Source organism: Sinocyclocheilus anshuiensis, unplaced genomic scaffold, assembly GCF_001515605.1.
Source record: "Sinocyclocheilus anshuiensis isolate Anshui unplaced genomic scaffold, SAMN03320099.WGS_v1.1 scaffold1719, whole genome shotgun sequence".
NCBI classification, from domain to species: domain Eukaryota; kingdom Metazoa; phylum Chordata; class Actinopteri; order Cypriniformes; family Cyprinidae; genus Sinocyclocheilus; species Sinocyclocheilus anshuiensis.
In genome coordinates, this window is record NW_015551147.1 from 59278 (window position 1) to 86000 (window position 26723).

At 37.5% G+C, this 26723-nt stretch overlaps 1 protein-coding gene across 1 annotated transcript; it reads right to left on the reverse strand.

Annotated features, from left to right (window-relative positions):
• Positions 1 to 2413: 2413 nt before the first annotated feature.
• On the reverse strand, positions 2414 to 23253 carry htra1a (HtrA serine peptidase 1a). Its single transcript, XM_016453494.1, has 9 exons — positions 22592 to 23253; positions 13961 to 14063; positions 13647 to 13851; positions 5504 to 5698; positions 5317 to 5349; positions 4425 to 4539; positions 4262 to 4319; positions 3915 to 4010; positions 2414 to 2718 (listed from the first exon to the last, which is right to left on the reverse strand). The coding sequence occupies exons 1-9, from the start codon at positions 23055 to 23057 to the stop codon at positions 2550 to 2552; spliced, it is 1440 nt and encodes a 479-aa protein (XP_016308980.1). The 5' UTR covers positions 23058 to 23253; the 3' UTR covers positions 2414 to 2549.
• Positions 23254 to 26723: the final 3470 nt, after the last annotated feature.

Genomic DNA, 26723 nt, shown 5'->3' on the forward strand with positions numbered 1-26723 from the left:
TTAAATAAAAAGCGTCCCCGCACGAACCTCTACCTCCGCCAGCAGGACCTCAATTTCAGACTCAGTAAAGTTTTTTTTTATTTGTGCTCATCATTCTCAAGCACAGAAATTCGGATATTGGCGTGTGCTCTTTTATATGGTAATGATATTAATTGGGGGGCGTTTACAAGGCGGAGATCTGACGCCAGTCAGCTGCGCACAATTTCAAGATCATTTGCGATTTATAAATGTCACATCTGGAAGAGAGACGTACGCACGTGTTTTTGTGCGCACGTTCGTTTTCTCTGAATCGCACTTACGCACGTTTGAGAAATGATCTTAGAACAAATTTAGGATGGTTTTTACGCAACGTTTTATAAATGAGGCCCCAGGTCTCTACGCTGGAACTCTAAATGAGCCTGTGTTGTTGACTGCTCTCGCATTTCACTGTATTATAGCGCCCCCTACATGCGTGAAATGCTATGTATGGGAAGGCTGGATGTATGTATATGTCTCTTTTATTTGTTGTCGTTTGTTCCTTTTACCTTAGGTTAATGTTTACCATATTTGTCTTAGTTTTGCCCTATTCATAATTTTTTCTTTTGTATTTGTATCTCCTTTTGTGTTTGGAATAAAGAGCGGACTGTTTTGTTTGATGTTCACCACAAAAAAAAACTTCTAAATTTCTATTAGTAAATTCACATGTAAATCACTTTTAATATGTAGTTCATGTCTGTTGTTTATGCAACAGTTTGTGAATATTGTTACACATTATCACCACTAGATGGCACCAGTGATCACTAGAGTTTACAGAATACAGACAATCAAGTTAAAAGGTCTCTGGTTCATTTGGTTCATTACTGGGGAAAAAACTAAGTTTTAACTAAGGTTTGCCAGTGGTTCTCACCTCTTTTCGATGTCATGGGAATTTTCCAATCACTGCATATATTGTGTATACAAAATCAGTGATTTCTACATCAGGTTTTACAACACTTGCCTAAACAATTTAGAATGTTTCTGGAACATGCTACAAGAGTGATATTATAAAACAAACTGAAACTTAATCAAAACGTTCAATTATTTTGCTCATGCTGTACAACAGTGAACATTCTGGCAGTGTTGACAAAGGTTCTGGACTTTTCATAACAGGCCTGATTCCTGATTCCTGTTTTTTTTTTTGTAATCAGTTAGTGCCATAGACTGGTTAGTGCCAGCTGAAGGCTGTGTGCCATGTATGAGTTACACTGAAAGTTTGTGATTTTATCTGATTCTGTTAGGTGCACAGAAAATTATTAATTCTTAATTTGAAAAGTTTGAGTTAGGTTAAGTTAATTCAAAAACATTTTGAAATAAAATTTATTCTATCTACAAAGATATGCAAATACATATGCACTTCGATCCAAAAGTTTGGGGCTGCTAAGATTTTGTTTTCATGTTTTTGAAAGAAGTCTCTTTCAAAATTCTGAATTTACTTGTTAATAAAATACAGTGAAATATACTTTAAATATATATGATTTTTTAAAAATGTAATTAATTTCTGTGATGGCAGAGCTAAATTTTCAGGAGTCATTACTCCAGTCTTTATTGTCACATGATCCTTTAGAAATCATTCCAATACACTGATCTGATGCTCAAGCATTATTTCTTATTATTATTAATGTTGAAAACAATTGTGCTGGTTAATATTTTTGTGGAAACTTTCAAACATTTTTTCCCCCAGATTCTTTGATGAATAGAAAGTTCAACAGAACTTCAACAGAATGCAATATTGTGATGTAGAGGTCAAAAGTACCACCAGTAACTTCCATTAATGTCTTGGTAACATAACACCATGTTTTGTCATGGTGTAATGTTTTTCAGCATTTTTCTTCTTTCAGTTTCTGGTACAATTTTAGTCTTTGCCAATGTATCAAATAAGCTTTTATTAAAAACATAAAACATTTTTGCTCTAGAAAAGCGCAATATCAAAAGGTTTTTAATTTTTTCAACAACAACAATTTCAATTTATTTGACAAAAATGGTTAGAAATTCCAATCAAGTTATGAAAAGTTCCTCAAGTTGCTGTGCACTAAATTGTTGGGTAATGAAAGAGCATATCTATATTCTGGAAAATCTAATCATGTCCAATGGCTTATGTTGAACAGTAAACAGTAGTAGCATCCTCTAAATCATTCATTATGATTAAAATAAAAACATTAATAAATGTGAATCTACATCACTGTGCTCTGTACACTCTAAAACAGGGCTGTCCAAACTCGGTCCTGGAGGGCCAGTGTCCTGCAGAGTTTAGCTCCAACCCTAATTAAAGACACCTGAACCAGCTAATCAAGCTCTTACTAGGCATAGAAACTTCCAGTCAGGTGTGTTGAGGCAAGTTGGAGCTAAACTCTGCAGGACACCGGCCCTCCAGGACCGAGTTTGGACTGCCCTGCAATCTCAGGCTGAGCTTTCACCCTGCCCGTCATTTCAAGAACAAGGACAATTGGCCTGATGTCCCTCATAGGGGCGGGGTAGAGGACACACCCGGTAAGTTCATTGGTGGGGTTGACGAACACCAGCTCTGTTCAGGGTCAAGGGTCAATCTCCATGGGAATGATAGTGAGGATGACGTCCTCGTTGCCACGTCGAACCACCACGCGTAAACTGGTGTCCTTTTTGATGGCTGTGCTCACATCCGTTGCAGTGGAGATCCGCTGACCATTGATAGAAATTATGACGTCGTGCTCCTTTAGTCCACTTCTGCAGAAGAGACAGAGAAGAGGGAAAAAGCATTTAAGGAGGAAGACTACAGAGCACTAAAATAATTCAATTTGATTAAGGTCTCCTAATCTTCAGAGTTTACATCACAGAAACTGAAACCTCTCCAGTACAAATGAAAAACTGCTGGATTTCCCAGAATTACTCCAAAATAGCTTCCAAAACCAACTCTTAAGGCTGTGCGTAATGTATTTTTACAGTTGTTGTAGAACTGTATGCTTAATCAAATAGTGCAAGCATAATGGCTCTATAATTCAGTCCTTATCACTTTAAATGACTTTTTAAATCAGAAATATACACCTACATCTATATTAGGTCAAATAAAACACATTCACACGCCCTCACAGAGTAACAATCTAGGTTATATACTAGACTTCACAAGTACTTTCTGTTTGTTGGACTGCAAGTGTGACATTTGGTGATCATCTGTTATGCAATTGTGAATCATAAGCATAGTGGTGTCGCGGCGAGAGGAAAGAAGCAGTTGTTTGTATGTCTGGGTGCCATCTGAGCTTGTTCTTACCATGTCCAAGCTTTCTGGAAAACTAAAAATGGATCAGGATGTGGTGGGCAGTGGATAGGACTGTGGTTGTGGAATTATATCAAAACAACATTTCATGCACAAAGAATTTCATGAACCTGCAAAACCTAAATTTGCCTTTGAGTACTTATTTGCGTTTGATTTTTAACAAGCATATAATAAAAACAAGACACCCTAAAAATGTTCATGGATATGATGTGGCAGTGACAAGGCCTGAATCATAGGTTTTCTCATTAATCAACATGTTAATCATCATGTTGTTCCAAACCTGTTTGACTCATAGGTGTGGGAAAGACATGTGGGTGCATAAAAGACAACAGAACTTTCATTTTTAGGTGAACTATTCCTGTAATTTAAATGCATTTTCAGCACCCTACATGCCTCTTGCACAAGAGTTTTTTGTGTGAGTCAGTAAACACGATGGGCTGAAATAATGAACATCAGAGTGCGTTTTGATAGGTGGGGGTCAAACACAAATTTAAAACATGTGAAGACAGATGGAGCCAAAGACAATATCCTTCCAAGCATGACGGCAGAGAGCATGTGGCCAGTAAAAACAGCATGAATTCTGGCAAAAGAGTTAACCTGCACTCTTGACCTGCTTGGCATTATGGGACTTTGAGTTTTGGTGACTCACGCTGCAGCTGGGGTTTTAGAGATGACCTCAGTCACATAGGCTCCTGACGTGATGTCAGGGAAGTCGCGCAGTCGACCTCTCAGCTCTTTGGACAGTCTGTGAGCAGGAATGAATTTAATTACATCACATCTGTTTTCATCAAAGAATTAAAGCGGTAAAAAATTTTCCATCCAGAAAAAAAACCAATAGCCTCAAATTATAATACGGTACTATAAATCACACAGAATATAAAAACAGAGATCTCACAGAATTATATAATCATGGAAGATCTTCCATAAGGTCATGATAGTAACCTTATTAAATTAGGTATTCATTAATTTGATGCATGGACGTGGTTATGTACTCACGCAGGAGTTAGGGTCATCATACGAACACCGATGTATCTTTTCTTAGTCACTCCTCGACCTGTAAAACAGCCAGAAGACCATAATCAAAGTTGCAACACAGCAAATAATTAGGCAACAAACTCTATTTCATTTATTATTTCTGGATATGAATGTACTGTCGTACCTCTGGCCAGTCTGTCATACGACTCAGCGAGAAATTGTCGTATCTTGTCTGATGGAATAGCGAAGGAGATTCCAGCCGTCACTTTCAATGTGTTGATCCCAATCACTTCACCATCCTATAGGAAAAACCTTACACTATCAGTCAAATATTAAACGACTTTTATAAGTTTATTTTTTATTATGTATACTTGACTGTTGCCTTTAGTAAACTAATCAAAAACACATATCATGATCTTTCATGGCTCTTACATCATTTACTATATTCAACACTTACACAATATAGCCTGCTAAAATAAAACCATTTAAATAATCTAAAATCAAATCAATGTTACTATTGGCAACTAAAAAACTATTTAAAAAGGCAATTCAAATAATTAATATAAAAAAATTATTATAAATATTACATGAAAAACTTAAAGCAAATTCAAAATATTAATAAATAATATAATACTGGTAGTACATTTATAATACTAAAATAACACTGTTTCAAATTAATATTTCATGTCAATTTATTTATTTATTTGCCATGTAATACTGCATGATTTATAGTCAGAAGGTTACATCACAAAGTAAACATATTTGGGATGATACAAGACTCCTCCACTTTGTGTCAGGGTCCCAATCACCCTATCATTGTTTATTAAGACCCTTCCATATTCACTCTTTACTATGATCCTTTAACTTGGGACATAACGTTAAAAAAGATGCCTTTTTTACACATATGACTGATGGTTTGAGTTCCACCATGTTAAATTAGTCTCACTGGGGTAACATTACTGTAACACCAGACAGGCCCTAACGATTACCACACAGTCATGCTCTGTGCAACAGTAGTGTTTATGCATGTTCATATGGGATATTATTCAACAGTTTTGGAATGAGGAAATGCTCACCAGATTGACTAATGGTCCCCCTGAGTTGCCATACTGTAAAAGAGACATTTCATGTGTTAAGACACGCTTTTGTTTTATGGCTTGATTTGTGTGTGCATGGATGTGTGAGAGAGACACGTTAAAATAGCAAATAATAAAATATGTAATAACTTCAAAATAAAATGTACAGTTGTAGTAATTCGCTCACATTAATGATGGCGTCGGTCTGAATGTAATCCATATCTGAGTTTCGTAGACCCAACTCTTTCCCGCCTCTCTGCGTGGTGCTTACTATCCCTGTGGTAACTGTATTCTGGAGGGAAAATGGGCTGCCGATAGCAACCACAAATTCTCCCGGTCTGAGGTCAGCCGATCGGCCGAGGAGAAGCACAGGAAGCTTACTCTGTTGGGCAGAAAGAGAGAAAAGAAATATATGTCTGTTACGTACAGAATGCAGCCTTTATTTTAGTATCTACTCATAAGACAGAAATATCCCAACCCTTCACAACCCTAAAGCCTGCAAAAGTTTATAAAAGAACTTTAATTGAAATCCAATAGTGGCCACCCAACACAGCTGTTTCTGACATTCTAGCAACTTTATGACATTGCAAAGTCAGTCATGTGATAAATGCTCGTATGCAGGCGTTCCATAATTCTACCCTTCAATTTCCTGAACTGCCCAGAACTGCCATACAAACAGTTCTATTCTAACACCTCTGTGCATCCACTATCAAGTGTCTGCCAAACAGGAGTTTGGATATTAAATTCAGATCTCTGAAACCTTATCGCCATGCAACCTTTATGACATCACGGAAAAGTAGGCACTTAGGACAGGATGGGGCAAATCGGAATGCTGTTTTGCCTTTCCTGTGGGGAATCATATATGGAATCTTCCCTCTCAACACAGGGGCTTGATTAGAAAGATCATTGTGACAACAGAATATGCTTGTTTAGCCATCGCACTGGTGTCTATTTTGTTTACTGGCAGTAAAAATAGAGTCAGAGAGTGGATAGCAGATACGCTGAGCTTGATAAACACACCAGACGCACTTACGTTCTCATTTTGCGTGCATGTATATGGGCTCTGTATTTTAGGGATAGTTCAGATGACAGCAGTACGAGCTGTATTTCCTAACAAAGCGTCAGCTGAAAGGTTTACAAGGGAAGTATTCAATAAAGAAAACTTATATTTTCAGTATTGCATGGTTTAGATGTTGTGCAATGTCCGTCTGAGGATTATACAAAGATGTTCTACAATACTACCACTGTCTTACAGTACCTTAAAACGTTAGGCTGGAAGAATCTTTTGCTATATCTAAACAAACAGCATACGCAATTACTAAAAATCTAATGTTTCTAACAATGACAACTTTAGAAAAGAAACAAAATGGCTGCCTTGTTGCTGTACAGCTTCAACTTAAGCTATACCTGCCTAATGGAGAGGAAGGAAACTAAGTCCAGAGCTGTAAACTAATCCTGAGCTTTTATCACAAGGTGAACTCTCAGCGAACTCGACCTGTGCTAACAGTGTTTTAAAATAGAAGAGGATAAAGATGACGATGACTTGCAAACTAGACAAAAAAAATTATCACTCTCTTCTCCCTATCCTAGGGGCCAACATGTGCAGTGATAAAGTAGCTAAATTAAAGTTACATCAATGTGATTCTGTTCTTTAAATGTGAATTCAAGATCTCATGCTCATAACTTCCTTTTTAAGCAAGCTTAAGTACATAAAAACTGTAATTCCCATCTCATAAATGTATCTTATAAATATTTATATGGATATCAAAAAGCATGAACTAAACCCTCAATCTATTTCACTCCAGTTCTGTGGAATCCACCCTAATCAAGAATCCCACAGATGCGATATATATTCCTGCGATTATGTACGCGTTCCACAATCAAAGAATGGCTACACACTGCTCATGCGCCTGGTGGGAACATCAGTGCTCTATTGGGTTACCATTGCAAAAAGATGAGATCATTCTTCAAACACAAAGGTTACGTCAGAACTCACAACACTTATTAGCCACAATGAAGCTAAGTCAGCCATTTTGTGTCAATGTGTCATGCTAGTCAACCATTTTGTGTTTGTGTGAAATGATATGAAATTTCCATTTATCATCTACATGGAAAAACCACCCTGAAAGCTTCCCTCTCTATTTCTTGCCCTTTCTCCTCACCACAAAGATGACTCAGTGTTTATATCCGAACTCAAAATATAGACTATTATCAGTATATTAGAGCAGTGATTATACATTGGAAGGATATCAAAAATGGCTGTCACAGGAGCTAAAAAGCTAAATGCTTTATAATGTACTATATATACCAATGAAGGCACAGCTGCAAACAATCAAAAAGAACAAAACAAACAAAAGAAATTACAATAAAAATAAATTAATATATACTTCTATCTAATATATACATACACACACACTATATACTTTCTCTGTAGGCTATATATAAATTTAGCTGCTGTATCTACATAAATATTAGACAAGCTACTCAGACACACAACAGATGATGGTGACCTGTTACGTTGGTCATTTCAGCAGGTTGTGAGGTTACCACAACAGGCCATGAACTCTAATAAATCTCTACTATGCGAGACTACAGGTCAGCAGTTCCTTATAAACATTTACCAGCAGAAACACCTGCATCCATCTGGCCTATAAAAGCACGACAGTTACCACAGGTGTCTTTGTTATTGATACTGCAGTCTGAGAATACCAGTCAATCTGGGACATGTAAAAACAGTCTCACCCTCACCCAATGCCAATGAAACAGTAGAAGAACTTCCCATAAGACTTCCAAGTTAAGGCTAGGATTGATATTTCCAATGAAGATGTGTCATGAAAAAACAGCAAAGAAAGCCTCTCGAACCTTTATGTTATGACGTGGAGAAATAATACTAAGTGTTTCTTCACCTGTAAAATTGGTAGTGTATTTTATTTTTTTTAGGTGATTTTAATTTCCTTTCGGGTTCATTTTAATTAAACAGCTGTTTGTAGAGCTGAAACAGACATTTCCCCAGCCCACAACCATTCCAGTAGTTAATAAGCACTTATGCAGGTGCAAAATGGGTAACACAGTCTGTCGAAGGTTTAGTTTATGATTATAAGTTTGTTATGGAACTACACAGAGTTTCCACACAGGTTGACGTTCCCATGCACTACTAAAAATGTGTGTCTGCCTTTAAACACCAGTTTGCAGTTAGTCACAATCTGAACAAAAGCAGAAACAGCAGCATTTAAAGACATCAACTACTTGCAGTAAAAAGTGACTAGGAACTGGAGATACTGAGATCACCGTCCCACTCTGTCATCATTGTGCCCGTCAGTAGGCACCTCATCCCATATTGTGCCTCTAATTACTACGCTGTGAGTGACTTTAAAAGATAAGCGCCAGTTTGCAAGCACTAAATTCTCCACTTGGTGGGTTTGTGTTGGATGTGGCTGCAAGTTATTTTCAGTGAGTGAACTATTGAAGGTTCTTCCCAAAGGAAACCTCAGAGGTTTCTCCTTTAAAAGATCAGTAGACTTAATAGAGCTCTCAATTATGTTTCATTTAAGTATAGCCTAATCTTTGTCTTTGGGATTTCTCTGAAAATTCCCTATGAGTAATAAAAACAGATAACACAAATATTATTAAATGTTTGAATCGAATTGATTTTGTTCATTTAACTTTCAGACTTTTTAGTTTTTGTGGTCATGTCTGAGATATCAGTGACCATAAGTATATTTACATGCATGCTCAAACATTCAGTAAAAATAAAACAATAATGTGCATTTTAAAATGGCATATATACAAGTAAACAAGGCTACAATCGGCCCCTGCATTGTGTGATTGCTATGAAAGTCAGAGGTTACTAAAACATGTATTTAATGCTTTAAATATTATTTAATGAATTGTGATATGTATACTTGAATAGATGAGGCTGTAGCTTGAATATGAAAAAATACTGTTGAGATCTCATTTAAAACTCTAGAGGAGGCATATGTGCTTACCAGGGCCCTTCTTTTGGAAAAAAAACTGAGATGTTGGAAACTTCTTGGCTCCATTTGATGCTCTTGTTGCATTTTGGAAGAAACAATTGAGATACTAAAAAAAAAAAAAACTTAATTGTGATTTTCCTTCCTTCCTATGTGTTCTTGGTGTATTCAATCACAGAACAGCTGGAAATATCAGCCTGGAACCAGGAATGATACTGTATACTTCCAACTTGAGACGAGTTCAGACTTGTGAGTTTCTGAGTTTGTTTGGGGGGAGGGGGGTGTTCAGTGACATACTATTTCCACGTCGCTGTCCCACATGGTAGTTTATACCATTTATATCCTCTTTGCATTTGCACACTTCCACACTTGCTTCCACATGGCCAAACCTGCTTCTCTGTTCCCACGTGTGATTCACATCTTACCCTGTAATATTAAATGACTCGTTTTGGCCCAACCAGCAGTCAGCCACATTAGTAGTCTGGACTGCATTTTAGGCCACTGGAACATCGATAATCGAAAGAAAACCTGTGTGTGTGCACGCTACGTATTAGCCTTAAAGCTCTTAACTTAAACGGGGAACTTTCTCTTTGCCTTGGCTCACGACCAGAGCAGAGGAATGGAAAGGAAGACATGGGAGATTTACAAATGAGTTGTCTAAATGTGTGATGGGCTGAGACATGAAAATTATTCATTTTCCTGGAGCTTCTGAGTTCGGGAACATGAATGATGGGAAGTTCAACAGATCATGGAAGTTGGACCCTCAAGAGCTCCCCATCTGTACAGTGTTGCCTTAAATGTGGGTGAAATTTCTGTCCACATACACATACATATGGATTCATTTTCAGTCCCTAACCACATTTCCTCTCTCTCACTCTCTCTGAGAGGGAAAACACTTTCCCCTCTTTTCTGTTTCTGAAGTCTGGCTGTTGCAGACAGAGTAATGATTTCCCAAGAGACAGACAGTGACCAATAAAGGGAGAGAAAGACAGGAAGGACAAAGGAGGAAGAAAGACAGTGTGAAGGACAAAATATTGGGAAGAAAATAAATAATCTGCTCTATGACTCCCCACTCAGTTCATCCACCATGTGCTGCCCATTTTCTGCATGAGTGAAACTGCCTTTTGTGAAATATATCCTCATTTCTTCCTCATCAAATCAAGGCATATGCATGCTATATGTGAGTTTAGATTGTGAAGTTTGCAGTTTTCTGGAGTAACTTGTGAAAATTAGTGGTGGAACTAACAATTTTAACTATGAATACATCAACAAAACTACAATTACTTTTTTCTCTCATGTATTTTGCTAAAGCCAAGCAGGCTGAGGAATAATCAATTCACTCTCTGTTCTGTCCCTCATATAAACTTTCAGTTTGTTTGGTTCCACGCAAGCCTGATTTATACTAGTAGTATTAGTAGTGCAATTTCTTTATGTTTATTTTATTTTATTTTATTTTTTTGGTGCCATGATTCGGTAGCAAAAAATATTTAAAGGTATACTCCACCCAAACATTGCAATTCTATCATAATTTACTCACCATCATGTTGTTCCAAAGCTGTATGAATTCCTTTCCTCTGTAGAACATAAAAGGAGATATTTTGAGAAATGTCTCAGGGCTTTTTTCCATTCAATGGAAGTCAATGGGCTTCAACACTGTGTGGTTCCCATCGTTCTTCAAAATACATTATTTTTTGTTCCACAAAAGAAAGAAAGTTATACAGGTTTGGAATGACGCGTGGGTGATTTTTAGGTGAAATACCCCTTTAAATTATGCATTCATCACTATGTTTTTCATATTGATGAGTATTGAGATTAGATTTTTTTCTAGTTTTACAAGCTGTATTTTTCAAAAGTGCAGGTTCACTGTAGTTAACTACTTACTTCTAGCGTAAACAACTACTGAAACATTCCTGTAGCTCAAATAGTACAGCTAGAAACACCAAGGTCAAGGGTTCAATTCCCAGAGAATGCATGATCTGACAAATACCTTGAAACACCATACTTAGAAATGGTTTCAAAGTAGCATTAATTATGTTTACATGCACTTTAAAAATTCGATTTCGGTTTTTTACCAAAGCAGTACATTATCTTCTTAAAATGCTATTCTTGTTTTATTTGGACTGTAAAAGTTTCAGAATTGTTTTGAGAAATTGGATTACCAGACCTAAATAATGTGCCTGTAGCTCGGCTTCATCCAGCATGTATACATGTTAATCAGACTCAGACAACTTGAACTGTGGCTGGACTACTCAAAAACTCGATTTTAACTGTGAATGTAAACGTACTTACTGAAAGTTTGAAAGTACTGACCTACTTAAAACCTCTCAACATGCATCAGAAAAAGCGAAGAAATTGCAGTAATTGCTTACAGGGATGCAGGCACACACAAGTTCTCTCCAACACACACACACACATTTAGTCTCCTCAGGGTCTTTGTGGTGCCTGATCCTTTTCCAGAGTATGACCTCCAACTCACTTGTGCCGTTCAAACCAATGCCCTTTTCTGCTCCTTTTTTTTTTTGCTTCTCCCACATGCCCTGTTAGTTAGAGGCAAGTCTTATATCAGAGATCAGAGACAAGTCTGTCTCTCTCTAACTCTCTCACTATTGCTCACAGATACACACATGACCATATGATGTCATTCAAGATCACGTACTCAAACTGGGGCAAACTCTTTAGCAGCTGGGCATTAAAGAGCCCACTGATTCAATCCAGCAGCATCAGAAATACCAGCTGAGAGAGAGCTACATAAAACATCTCAGACTATAGGCACTGCCGTGGGATCTGTTTTGACTGCAGGGATCGGGATAAGAAACAGTCGAGGAATCTGATCTTGGAGCAGTATGCATTCTTTGGGAACACCGGATCAGATTAAACATGCAGTCTGGGCTTGCGTTTGCTTTATTTCTCTGGAGAACATATGTTTAAGAGACTAAGTGATTGTGAGGTTAGGATTGTCAGCCAAACATGCTGCCTGGTGTCTATCAGCCAGCATTGACATATATTTTAAGAGCCTGTAGAGTGCACTGCACTGACCTGAGTGAGTGGGGGGGTTGTGGGTAATAGAAAATTTCACCTAAGACGCCTTATAAGGATTGCATTGCACATTTTGTATTTATGGGGTCAGTAATGCTCCTATTTTGGTTACATGAATAGACTCCTTTGCAAATATTACAGGGCTGTGTGAATGCAGTAATTGCTGAAATACAAATGCCAAGTTTGAATTCCTGCAATCTTTAGCTTGGCCATCTGTTTTTTTCTGTTAATGAAACACTCTTAGGTTATTTGGACTTGGTTTGTGATGTTGCACTAATAGTAACTATATCCTAAAAGAGAGCCTGGTGTGTTTAGTGCATTGCAGTTCGAATTCAGGCTTGAACCTTTTCAGTATAAACAATCAGGATCAAAAATAAAACCTCAGCTTCCATTTATAAACCACGGTGAGGCGGCTTCCCATGTAAAAAGACATTATAAAACTGTTCAATCTGTCCACCTCAGTACACAAACCACACAGATGTTTGGTCTGTGGTGGGCTAAACATGCTAAGTGCCTGCTGAGAGAATAATGGTCATTAAAAGAGTTTAGCAATCTACTTCTGGAGCATTACTTTAGCCTTCAAGTCACTGTGTGAATGTGTGTGCACTTAAAAACACGTTTATGCCTGATGAAGAGAGTACAACATCTGTTCCTGAGGCCTGGTAAACTTTCCCTCTCTCTGTAAGTATTTACATATTCCATTGTCTTTACCTTCCTCAGCCTAATTTACCCTTGCATCTAGCTAAATTGGAGAAAAGCTAAAGGAAGGGAAATCCTGCCGTATGTCAATCTGAATGGTGTCATATAGTTACCTGCTATTTACCAGCTCAGATTTGTTTTAGAAGGATATATGGCACTATATAGGGTACAAAAAAACCTCTTAAAATATAATAAAATATTAAAAAAAATTGGACAGTGACAAAAAGTGCTTACCTTTCAAAAAAATGTTGACTGTCAACATCAGGGTGGCAAATTAAATATTATAGATACAAAATTCTAATAAATAAATATTATATAATATTATAGCTGCTTTAATAATATGAACATAATAATATAAACATTAAACAAACATCGAAATTAAACAGGCAAAATATATAAAGTAAAAAACCTCAGAATGTGTATCTTGCAAGTATTAGAATTGCAATATTAGTCTAAATAAAGTCTAAAGGAATGCAAATAAATTTAGTAGATTATATAGTTTTCACCAGAAAAAAATGGACTTTTGTGTCTTTTTTATGCTTTTTCTAATGCTAAAAATGTGTATAATGTGTACCATATTCATGGAATGTGCTATAACAGCAGCGCTGTGTTGATTCTTCTTACCGGTGAATCGATCTTTATGAGGGCGATATCTGCTTTTTCATCAACATCCTTGATCTTAGCATCATACGAGGCTCCGTTTTTAAGCTCCACCTTCACTCGGTTTTTATTGGCTACCACATGGGCATTTGTCACAATGAGGCCGTCGTCAGACACCACAAACCCTGATCCACTCGCCACTGCCATTTCACGCTTTGAGTACACCATCCTAAACAAGACAGAAAGAGTATGAAAAAGAGATGGAAACAGGTAAAGAAAGAGACATTTGGTCAAATATTCCTCTTTAATATAGACTAGTGATAATGTGAGAAACTTACTTGCGATACAGTTCAATATGAACCACGGCAGGGGCGATCTTCTCTACAACATCTGCAATGAAATTGTACTTGTATCTCAGGCTGCTGGGGTTATCACGGATAGCTGAAACAAAAACACACAAAAAAAGATGTAATGAGAATGTATAACAGAATAAATGGACAGTAGAGGACAAATATCTGAAAATATCAAATGACATAACTTAAGCAGGATACGGAAAGGAAAATGAGACTAGTTGTTAACTAAAAAAAGACAAGTGGTGGGATTTTTCTGTGTAAATATATATATGGGACTTCTGTTGCTTACGTAAATCAACATCACTCTCTCTCTCTCTCTCTCTCTCTCTCTCTCTCTCTCTCTCTCTCTCACACACACACACACACACACACACACAGACACAGACACGTGAGGGGGCAAGATCTGAGGAGTCTCTTGGAGGACGTGTCTGGAAATGTTGACTCCCGTCCTCTGTAATTTCACCATGAAGGAAAAGAAGTGAGAGATATTTTTTTCCTTTCAACCAAAAGAGTTTATTATCAGCACTCAAAAGCTCATAATATACATAAAGTGTATGAAAAATCTTTTAAATTCACTCTTTGATCTCGTTTCATCACCCTCAGGGTCAGACTGTTTTGGTATGCATCACAGACTCAAACACACAGACGACAGCAGCTGTCATTTGATCCAATCAGTAAGACAGTCGCTGCAATGATGAAGGGGCCCTTTTAATTATACAGGATCAGGGACCCCAAGAAGACCTGGCTGTTGGAAAGCATGCAAGTTCAAAAGACAAATGTGTCTGTGGCCAGATGGGTTTGTGCTAAGTGAGGGAACATTAAAATGAAAGAGTGGAGTGGTTTATGAAGAGTTATAATGTTTGCTCAAGTGTAATTAAAGTCATATCCAGCGTGGCGCTGGCATGCATTCTGACCTGAGTAATTCAACCTAAGTATAGTTTTAACACCAAATCTTCTCAGTTTTGTGGAAGAAAATATTCCGGATCATTTTCTCATCTATTTAACAACCTAACTCTTGACTTTTCGCTTTCTTGTGTAAATACATATACTGTATATGCCAATAATATATGCCAAATATATATGCACTATTGTTCAAAAGTTTGGAATCCATGCGATTTTTTAATCTTTTTGAAGGAAGTGCCTTACGTTCACCAAGGCTGCATTTATTTGATTAAGAATTGTTAAAACAGCAATATTATGAAATATTACTACAATTTTATATTTTAATATTTAAAATGTACACAAGCTGGATTTTAAGCAGCCATTAATCCAATCTTTCCTTCAGAAATCATATGCTGATCTGGTGCTCAAAAAATGTCTTATTATTAAAGCAGAAAATTGTTGTGCTGCTTAATGTTGTGGAATAGAAATATTTTGTGACATTATGTCTTTACTGTAGTTTTGACCAATTTAATGTGTCCTTTTTTGCATCTGACCTTATTGCATATGCATTTGTAGTTTCCCTTTCAGATGTAAAATTCATAGGAGTAGAGTATTTAAATAAATCATGCAAGGTGATTTACTAAGGTTTGCATAGTCAGTGTACTGGTATTTGCACCCAAAAAAGTATGTCTTAAACCATTTTATTATTGGATGTACGCTAAAATGTGTAATTAAATAAACATGTAAATTGCATTTTAAATGTAAACAAATAAAAACAAAGTAGTGAAAAAAAATAATTAAGTAAAAAAAAAAATAGTGTGGCATTTTATTAATTAATTAATTTATTTATTGGATATATATCTATTATTACAAGTTCTGACTTGTCTGACACACACATGAGTGGTGATGTATATATACAGTATCATGTGAATACTCATGCCTGTGTTTGAATACTGGTGATGTAGTGGTTAAAAATCTGTCTGAAAGTTTGGGAATTTGATTTCCAGGGCTACTGTTGAACAGGAACAAGCAGAAACAGGTGGCTGAGGTCCGTTCTGCTGTATTACTGTTGAGTAAACAGCATAAAATAGAGCTCAGGTTCAACCCTGAGACTGCATCTATCTGCATTCTGCTATGGAGAGTTTAGGACACTAAAAGGTGCTCTAAAAGATCAACTGTACTTGAATATAAAGAACGCAAATAAACTCTTCAATCATCAAATGTCTAAATTCACCTTACATTTAGTGTACATCAGACTGACTGGACTGGAGATTCACTCAGGGAAGTTGAAGGCCAAAGAATTAAAAACAAATCCTCCCTTCAGCCATGCGATGGAAAAGTTTTTTTTTTTTCCTCTTTGAAAGAGAGACCTATGATTAGGTCAAATGCACTGGCAGAAACAATAGAATCAGACATGCTTGTCTCATCTTGGCCCATGCTCAGGTACTGCAACCCAAGAGGATCACAAAGATTTAAACAAATCTATAACCTCTTATCTCTGACAGAACAAAACCTTTCGAGGCATTTTATGAATTATTAGTGCATATTCTGGCCACACTTCCACTGCAACCTTCAAAATGATTTAACCAGTGTTACTGTTGATGCATTTATGGTTTAAGACTCCATAACCTTTGGTCTCAGAGCTGCAAGACTGTAACATCTGACAGTTAATCACATTACCAACCCTGACAGAACCGAAATCATTGTTGACATTCACACCTGCATGCGCTTGTGCATCTGCTGACTCATTGCATCCGATGAAATGTTTGAACATAAAATACTGGGAACAGAATTCAAACCATCACAACTAACCATCCTCTGCAGACCAACAGGAAAAGGGAAAGAAAAGTTTATTTTATGGCGACAGAATATCCAGTGTGGTGAGACTGACCAGCTCCAGACCAACATTAAACAAGGCATTCAATCCAAAATCACGTGTTTTGAGAAAAGCTACCAAAACAAAGTAAATAAAAAACAGCAGTAAAACTCCTGGTCAAGATGGACAAAGTCCACTTTAAAATGATGCATCAGTAATCTAATAATGTAAAACACCTAATTATAAAATGGAGAGTTCCGACTCTAAATTCTGATTGGATGAGCCTTTGTAAGATGCTGTGTTGCTTGGCAAACGTAAACATCCTGCAGTTTGGGTAATGTACTATAACATATCAGAACAATTGTTTGTCCTCATTTCTGTCAATAATAAATCGAACTATTTATTCAACATTAATGAAAAAGAGTACAAGCTCACAACACACCTTACCTGTGGTTCAATCATTTTGATGCAAACCTGGCTAATTACTTAATTAGTAACATTTTTAGTAAAGTTTCATTTTTTTGAACTACTGGGCTGGTATCCAAACCTGCCAAGGATGTGCTCGGCTCTGGACTCAATACATCAAAAGCCTACGTTTAGTCTGCATAAATATGAGGCCTTTGTGTTTTCACTGAAACACTGCCAGATTACAACATATGGTCTGAGAGAATGAAATTACATTTGTCCTAGAGATCCTGGATGTCTCTCCTGGGGAGGTGGAGACATGCAGCCTGTAGAAAGCAGGTTGGATCATTAATACAAGCACTACTTTTCTGTTTGATATCAGAATAAGTCATCTTGAAATTTGGTGTATACATAAAACTATTCATATTGAATGTTTACGAAGAAAAGCAAAGAATTTTGGACAACAGATTTTAAATGCTGCCTAAAAGTGTCCGGTTTAAAGTTTGATTTTAAAATATATTTAGCATGTTACAATAGGTTTACTCTATCCACATTTGGAAGACTCCAAGACAATAAATCTTCTAGCCAGATGTTCAAAGAGTTTGCTTTCAATCAACTCTACCCAACTCTACTTGGGTATTTCTACCCAAGCCAGGAAATTTTAATAATATTTGCTATTACCGTTCAAAAGTTTGGGGTCAGTAGGTTTAAAAAAAAATTCTAAATAACATTTTTATTCAGCAATGACAGATAAGTGACAGTAATTTTTATAATGTTAATAAATGGTGTTTTTTAAACTTTCTATTCATCAAAACAATATATCAAGGTTTCCACAAAAATACTAATTATTCATAATAAGAAACATTTTTTGAGCACCAAATCAGTACATTAGAATGATTTCTGAAGAATCATGTGACACTGACAACTAGAGTAATGCTGCTGAAAATTCAGCTTTGGCATAAAAGGAATAAATTACATTTTAAAATACATTCACATAGAAAATAGTTATTTTAAATTATAATAATATTTCAAAATATTACTATTTTCGAATGCAGCGTTAGTAAGCATAAGAGACTTCAAAAACATAAAAAAAAATCCTACCGCCCCAAATCTTTTGAACAGTACTGTATGTGGATGGAGGTGAAGGGTAAATTGTTCTATTCTATTCTGAATCAGCTTCTGCACAGTTCTGGTATAGGAAGAGTTCACTCCTGGCTAGCACAGTTCTCACAAAAGTCAATAGAATGGGTGAGGGATGAAACCTTGTGAGCATGATGAACAGGTCATGCCTGTGGCTCCGAGTTATAGTTATGGTGTCCAGTTACAGTTGTGTAAGCGCTGTCTGAGGCCTCTCTGCGGGGTTTGTGAAGGATTCAGACTAGAGAAGTGTGTTTATTTGAGTTCAGTCGAGGCCTATGTAGGTGAGCAGAGAGCAGGAAATGAGTCCTAACTGTGGGAAAGTTCTACTGGCCTATTTTATACTACAGACGCACAGAAACCAAAGGAGAGGTGGCTGTTGGAGAAAGAGGGCTGGAGAAAATTTATTTGCAAGAGTTTGAAGGAAGGAAGAAGCTCTAGGCTCCAGGGCATTGAGAAAGAGACATAAATGCATTTGACGAATCATGAAACATTAATAATGAGTCCCTTCTTCTTCTTTTCATGATCCAGTCATAACAGATATCATTCATACTCATGTGCCTGTCTATTCTTGTTCTCATAGATAGGCTAATTTCTAGACTGAGCATCTACTTGTAGATCTGTGCGTGTTAGTATCAGTAAAAAGAGTTCAAGCATTTGACTACACTCATAAACAAACATGTCTTTCATAACATGCTAATTGAAGATAGTTAAACAAAAGCCGATTCTGGACAAACAGAGCACACACACACACACATATACAAAGGACAAAACCTTACTCAGAATTTAAACAATACACATTATCGAAACAAAGAGACAATGAAAGGATGAGACACTTTTCTAACCATATCAAACCATACCTTCTCACGCACACAGTCATTGCTGTTTAGAGTTTTAGAGAAAAAAAATCATCAGCAAAAGATCTAAGAGGCTGAGATTAATTATTTGGGAGTTACAAGCAGGATATGAAGGAAAGAGTCCACAAATAAACAGGTACGGATGACCAGACTGGTAGACAAAAGTGACAAGGAATCTAAAACAGTGTAAAGTATAAAAGAATGAGTGAAAAACAATATTAGAATGTAATATTGTCAAAGTGCAATAAATAAATAAATAGGCTATTTTCTTTACGAAAAAAAAAATATTTTTTTTCTTTTCAAAAAGAAAGAGAAAGAGAGCAGCCATAGAGACGGGTGAAATATGTGCCTTGTCAGCATTTGTAGGGCTACTAAACAAATCTGCAGAAGTCTGGCTAGGACAAACCTCTGAGCGCCTATGAAACCCACAGAACTAACACATACAACATTAAAAAAAACAGATAAATGTGCATAAAGCACTGCACAGACACTCTACAGAGAGCAATTAAAAGCCTGAAACATAAAAAGACAGATTTGCTGAGAGAGTGTATCATGACAGAATTTCAGTGCTATGGTTATACATAACACTGCATTAATTCACACAAAAAACAGCATGAGCAAGAACAAAGACAAATCACAATGAAGAATTGCCAGCAGAAAAAAACAATGCAAAGACACAATATACAATAACCTCTGGGAAACAAGCCTGAAATGCTTAATGAAAACCATGCAAAAGAAGAAGAACACTGCCATGAACTTAACACACACACACTGCCCACTACTCTCTCCAGTTCAGGGCCCGTACAGAGATTTCAGGATTACAGTTGAGATCCAATATGAATAAATCATTCACATAAACAAGACCATTCACTTAATCTTTTTCTTACTGCTTATACATAAAACTCACTTCGCAGGCAGCTCATTAGGTTTTGGAACAATTGTAAGTAAGTTTTAAGATGCCCAATTTTGCTACATTTTCATTTTAAGATTCCCTTCACAGTGAAGGCAATCACATAATGCATTGCAACAAGCGAAACGAATAAACTCAAGATGGCAAACAGAGATGAAAAACAAATGTTAATGATACAGCAACTTCTATTTAAAAAAAAAAAGTATTACTTTATCCTATATTTGCGTGTGCTGTGCATTTGAATTATTATTAAAGGAATAGTTCACCCAAACATGAAAATTTGCTGAAAACTTTTTGGAGAAATTTAGCATTACACCACTTGCTCACCAATGGATTCTCTGCAGTGAATGGGTGCCGTCAGAATGAGAGTCCAAACAGCTGATAAAAACATCACAATAATCCATAAGACAACTCCAGTATATCAATTATGTGTAACAAAAAGTTGCATGTTTGCAATAAACAAATCCATCAAGACATTTTTTTAATGCCCTTTTCAGTGGAGAAGGTGGATAACGGCCAGAAGCGATGGTTTAAAGTTAAAAACGTCTTGAAGGATTTGTTTATTACAAACACTCAGCTTTTCACTTCACAAGACATTAATTGATGGACTGTAGTCGTGTGGATTACTGTCATGTTTTATCAGCTGTTTGGACTCTCATTTTAACGGCACCCATTTACTGCAGAGGATCCAGTGGTGAGCAAGCGATATAATGCTAAATTTCTCCAAATCCATTCTGATGAAGAAACAAACTCTACATTTTGTATGGCCTGAGGATGAGCACAGTCAATAAATTTACATTTTTGGATAAACCATTCCTTCAAAGTAGTGTTCATGAGTCGAACTGGTTCGTCTGCAGAACATTTCATATCATGTCAGTTTAGGCTCCAGTAGACAGCAAGGCTGTTTAGTAGGTTCTAGAACAGTGCTAATATAATAGCTCAAGGTGCGACGTGAGTCTGGAATGAATTTGGTGCCGTCACTCCCATTCCCCTCTTTGGACTAGCGATGTGCAAGCCATTTCCTTTAATCACAATCATCCAAAACAGACCAAAACATCTAGTCTTGCAGGAGGGCACTTTCTGCTTCAGTAAAAATCTGTTTCCTGATGAATGCATAAGACTCACAATATGACCTAAATCTGCAGCAAGCAAATAAGAAGTGTGCAGAGAAGCAGGCAGGGCTTCAGATCCAGATGCAAATGACATCATGAGCTCTGCGGCACAGTGTGTTTTCTTTAGGAGAGGCCAGGACTTGGAAGCCACAGACCTCTCACAGCTTGGCACTTTGCTTAGAGCCTTTATTAGGCCAATATGCAGAGAATAGACACATGTCAACAGTTATGCCAAAAGTATCCTCAAATTTAATCTTCTAAAGAACAGGCTGTGGAGTTCTGATACTCAACAGCTGATTTAAGGAGTTTATACTACTGTAGCACAATTGTTTGTGAGCCAACAAGTGCGTGAGGATTCACTATCACAAATCCACTATCCAGACCAAGACAACTATCCATTTTCATCCACAATTTAAGAGCCAGCGTCTGCCAAAATGAATACATTGAGGCTCTTTCAGTAAGAATAATGAAGAAACAGGGAAAAAGATAAAGAGAGAGCACATTTCATCTCATTTAAGGATATAAAATAGGAACTTTATTGTTTTAACGCAATCTCATAAGATTAAACCCTTTACAACCTGCTCAAATTCATCTCTAATAACCTTCTATCTTACACAAATACACATACACAGTAAATAAGATGTGAGAGGCTTCATTTTAAGAGGTGAAACTATATATTCTGAGGGCACACACACATATACACAAAAAGAGCCACAAGCTGCTCTGGTTTTTGTCCATTCAGTGGTCTTGATGAGTCAGACTGTGTTTGTGTACCTGATGAGCAAGTACTATGAGCAAACTGCACGTGAGGGTCAAAATGCATTAAAATAACTAATTATGACTGAGTGCAGAGACTTGCGTAAAATATAAGATGCATGGCTGAAGTTGGGCCTTTGATCACTTTACCCACAGTTTGAACTTGTGGATCACAGAGTATTAGGCCTTGTCCAAATACTGTAGCAAGAATGGTACGATGTTCATCATAAACACGATGAAACAGACGCAAACACATGCTTGACTCAAACATATACTGTATAGTTTCTGTTACTTTTAGAGACTGAAAGGCATTTTCTTCCGTATATGCCAACCAAATATGACTAAAATCAGTCTGTCTGCTCTTTAATTGTATAAAAAGTAACCAACATTCCCAACCAAGAGGGTTTACAAAAGGAACAAGATCATAAAAATGGGGTGCACTGCACAGTATTGCAGACGATTTTGGCCGATGATGAATATACCATCGGGCAAAGATGTCATCTGCATTTGTTGCCAACATCTGGACTCTCTCTTTCACGCAACCAATCCATCATTCTTTCTCTCACATCTATCTATCTATCTATCTATCTATCTATCTATCTATCTATCATGTGAAATTAAATAGTTCACATTATTAATTAGTAGCCTATTATTTAGCACTCATGGACGTATACTGTACCACTGTAAAAAGTGTAAAAGAACAGGTAAACTGTGTTCTGTTTGTTTGGGTGAGGTACTCACCAGTCCCACAAGCTCCGCGCTGTATGAAGAGCACCGGCGGCTGCTGCAGGCTCTGCGCTCGGTTACTGACCCGCTTCAGTTCGCATATGTTCCGATAGGAGACTCCGTCACTGCCGCACACCGGGTCGCTGCTTTTACACACGCAGACACCGTGTTTCCCTCTCCTCCTGACGGTAGCGGAGTAGCCCACTCCTCCGGTCACGGAGCACTCCAAACTCTCTCCACACACCGGGTCCCCCAGCTTACCCACCCCGCCGCACGCCTCTTCCTCTCCGGACGCGCACACTAGGCAGCAGTTACAGTGATCCATCACCTGTCCTGTCGGACAGTCCTTTGGCATCGACGGACACATGGACTTATCACACTGACTCGGACATCCGCCGATCACATAGCGTTTACTAAGGCGCGCATCAGTTTGCAGCGATGTTACCAAGAGGCAGATGCAGAACACAGTTATCCAAATCATACTGATCAAAGTTAAATAAATAAGGAATGTAAATTGAGAACTTCGCGGTCTTTAGTTTCTAACGAGACCAACTGACCTGCCTCCAAGCGGGAATAATCTTTGGACCGAGCTGTGTAAAATTGGCGAGCCGCGGGAGCAAGCACAATGCGCGTCTCTTGAGTTTCTGCTGGCGCAGCGTTTATAAAAGCGCTCCGGATTCCACGCGCACACTTCACCACAATGACAACAAGCGCTGCGATTGGCTTGGATGTGGGAAAACTCTCTCAGACTGATGTGCAATCAGAGCAAAGCGGTCTCTGATGCAAATCCAGTTCTTGAAATTGTAGTGAAAACCTACCTCTTTACAAAAACACATAGCTAGTACACCATGGTAACAGTTTTCGACAAAAAAGATAATGAATTAGATAAACAAGCAAACAAACAAATAAATAAATAAATAAACTGCAAATTTGAAAGAACTTTTAAAGGATGTTTCTGTCATTTTGTAAAGGTATAGTTCACCCAAAAACATTACATCACTTGCTCACCAAAGGATCCACTGCAGTGAATGGGTGCCGTCAGAATGAGAGTCCAAACAGCTGATAAAAACATCACAATAATTCATAAGTAACTGACACAACTCCAGCCCATCAATTAACATAATAAGTGAATAGTTGGTGTTTGTAAAAAACAAATCCATCATTAAGACTTCTGGCCAAAATAAGAGTCCATAATTCACATAACTCTTTCTCCAGTGAAAAAGTCAATACCCTGTCCTCTCACATCAAAATCCACAGACTTATTTGTTTAGAACTGTTTTCAGTTGTATATGGTGCTTGATCTGTGCATATTTCTCTCCTGATTCAGACAAGATGTCTTTTCACTGGAGAAAATTGTCTTATGGAAATGCGGATCCTTATTACAAACACGGAGCAAAACATTTGGTTGAACTATTCTTTTAACCCTTTGTTACTCAAGGAGAGAGAATTCTAACGACTCAGGTGCCAGTAGTTAAATGAGTAAAAAACCCACAGGAAGACAAATAAACTAATTCTTATCTACCACAAACATGCACAAACACAGTAAGAATGTGTATCCGGGTGTCTTTCCATTGTTGTTATGGAAAACTAACACATTTATGAATCTAATGGTAAACAGACCCCATCCTCCAACTAGCAAATTAATTGAAACCATAATTAAAGCTTGCAACAAACAGTTATTTACTTGTGGTAAGCTGAGCTTCAACTTCCTGCTATAATTTACAGGCGCTTGAATTAAGCCTGATAAACATTTTGGTGGTAACACATGGGCTGCAGAGTTTACGAATGAGAGTGAGTCCAGGAATTTTACAGACCTATAATACGTCTCGCAGAGCTTGATCGCACACAAACTACATGTCCGAGATTCTAGTGGTAGGTCTATATTTATGATGCTGTGTGCAAAATTTTTTTTAATTAAAAATAAAAATAATTATTCTAAATACTGACTTTAAACACTTTCACTGACCAGAGCCATGGGCTGTTTTAGTGCTAGCGTCTTTACGAGGGGTTTGGCCATGGGAGAGGCCCCTGGCCCGAGGACTAGAAGGCTGGGTTGTTTTTGTGGTTAAGTGGAACCGAGAAACTCAAAGAGGGTGATTTTATGGTTTTCCTCGTGAACAAAGACTATTAAGTTTGACAGTTCTGACTAATGGTTTGGTTATCTCTTCAATTTCAATGACAACAACAGTGAAACACAGCCAGCACTATGGGCAACTTGAAAAGACATGTCTAAAGATGGCGAGTGAACAAGAGAAATGTACTTTTTGCCTGTATCCCAATAAAATCACCGTTCAGGCAACATAAATCTGTTAATTAACTTAACAGTGGTTTTAGCAACTGTTATGTATGAGACTAAAATAATTATTACAACAGAAAGTGCACAAAATACCCAGTTTTACTTTAGTAGCTGTCAACCGACAGCAGACAGCGTGAAGAGGGTTTTTTCTAACATGAACCCTCGGAAAGCTGCTGGTCCAGATCATATTCCAGGTTGTGTGTTGAAGGAATGTTCAGAACAGTTGAAGGATGTCTTTACGGACATATTTAACATCTCCCTTAGCCAAGCCAGTGTGCCCATCAGTTTCAAAAGTGCCACTATAATACCTTTGCCTAAGACGCCAAATCCAGTCTCCATGAATGACTACCGTCCTGTAGCCTTGACCCCGATAGCTATGAAATGTTTCGAGCAGCTTGTCATGAATCATATGAAGTCATGCCTCCCAACTAGAATGGACCCATTACAATTTGCATATAAAGCGAACCGGTCTACGGAGGATGCCCTATCCACTCTGCTCCACCTCACTCTGACACATCTGGAAAATAGGAATACTTATGCCAGAATCTTGTTAATTGATTTCAGCTCTGCGTTTAATACAATCTTGCCACAACAGCTTATTGAAAAGTTGTTGTTGCTGGGTGTGGATCCTGGCATATGCAGATGGATTCTGGACTTTTTGACTGAGACGGCAGACAGTCCGATTGGGCAGCACAACATCTAAGATGACTACAGTGAGCACAGGATCACAAGGGTGTGTGCACAGGATCACCACAAGGGTGTGTACTGAGCCCTTTACAGTTTACGTTGCTAATGCATGACTGTTCTGTGAGTTTCAGTACTAATCATATCATAAAGTTTGCGGACGACACCACAGTTGTTGGCCTCATCACTAACAACGATGAGTCTGCATATAGACGGGAGGTGACGCAGTTGACAGAGTGGTGTAAAATACACAACCTTTCCCTTAACACCAATGAGACCAAGGAGATGGTTGTCGATTTCAGGAAGACTGGTCATCGGCATCATCTCCCACATCAGTGGCCATGAGGTAGAGAGGGTACACAGTGTCAAGTTCCTGGGGGTCCATCTGACGGATAAGTTGACCTCCAGTGACAACACCAAAGCTGTCATCAAGAGGGCCCAACAGCGACTTCACTCTCTCCGCAGACTGAAGAAGGAGGATCTTCCTATCCCAGCCATGATTATGTTCTACAGAGGCACTATTGAAAGCATGCTCACTTACTGTATCTCTTCCTGGTTTGGTAATAGCACAGCAGAGGAGAGACATAAACTGAACAGGATAGTAAGGACTGCTGAAAAAAAACTATTGGTGTCTCCTTGCCTTTTTTGCAGGACATTTACACTGAACGCTGCATGCGCAGAGCAAATGGCATTATAAAGGACTCTACTCATTTCTTTCATGACATGTTCACACTCCTGCAAGCTGGTAAAAGATACAGAAGTGTCAGATCAAGGACTTCTAGGCTGTTAAACAGCTTTTACCCTACAGCTATCAGACTGCTTAATTTGAGAATGTGAACTGCACTTAAAATTTTAAATTAAACTTTAAATTCTAATTTAGTGAATTTTAGTTTATTTATTACTTATTTATTAGCTATTTGTATCATATTGTTGTGCACTGAATTATTGAGGTGTGGATGTGTGAAATGTAATTTCGTTTTTATGTGAAGCATAAAAATGACAAATAAAGGAATCTAAATGTAGTATTATTTACTATACTATTACCATCCTACTATTAATACTTTGAGCTTTTATACTGACTTTTCATTTAAGTTGTAGTAAATTTGTGCTTTTCTCATTTTTTATTATAGCTTTTCTTATTTTTTATATATATAACCACTACTATTT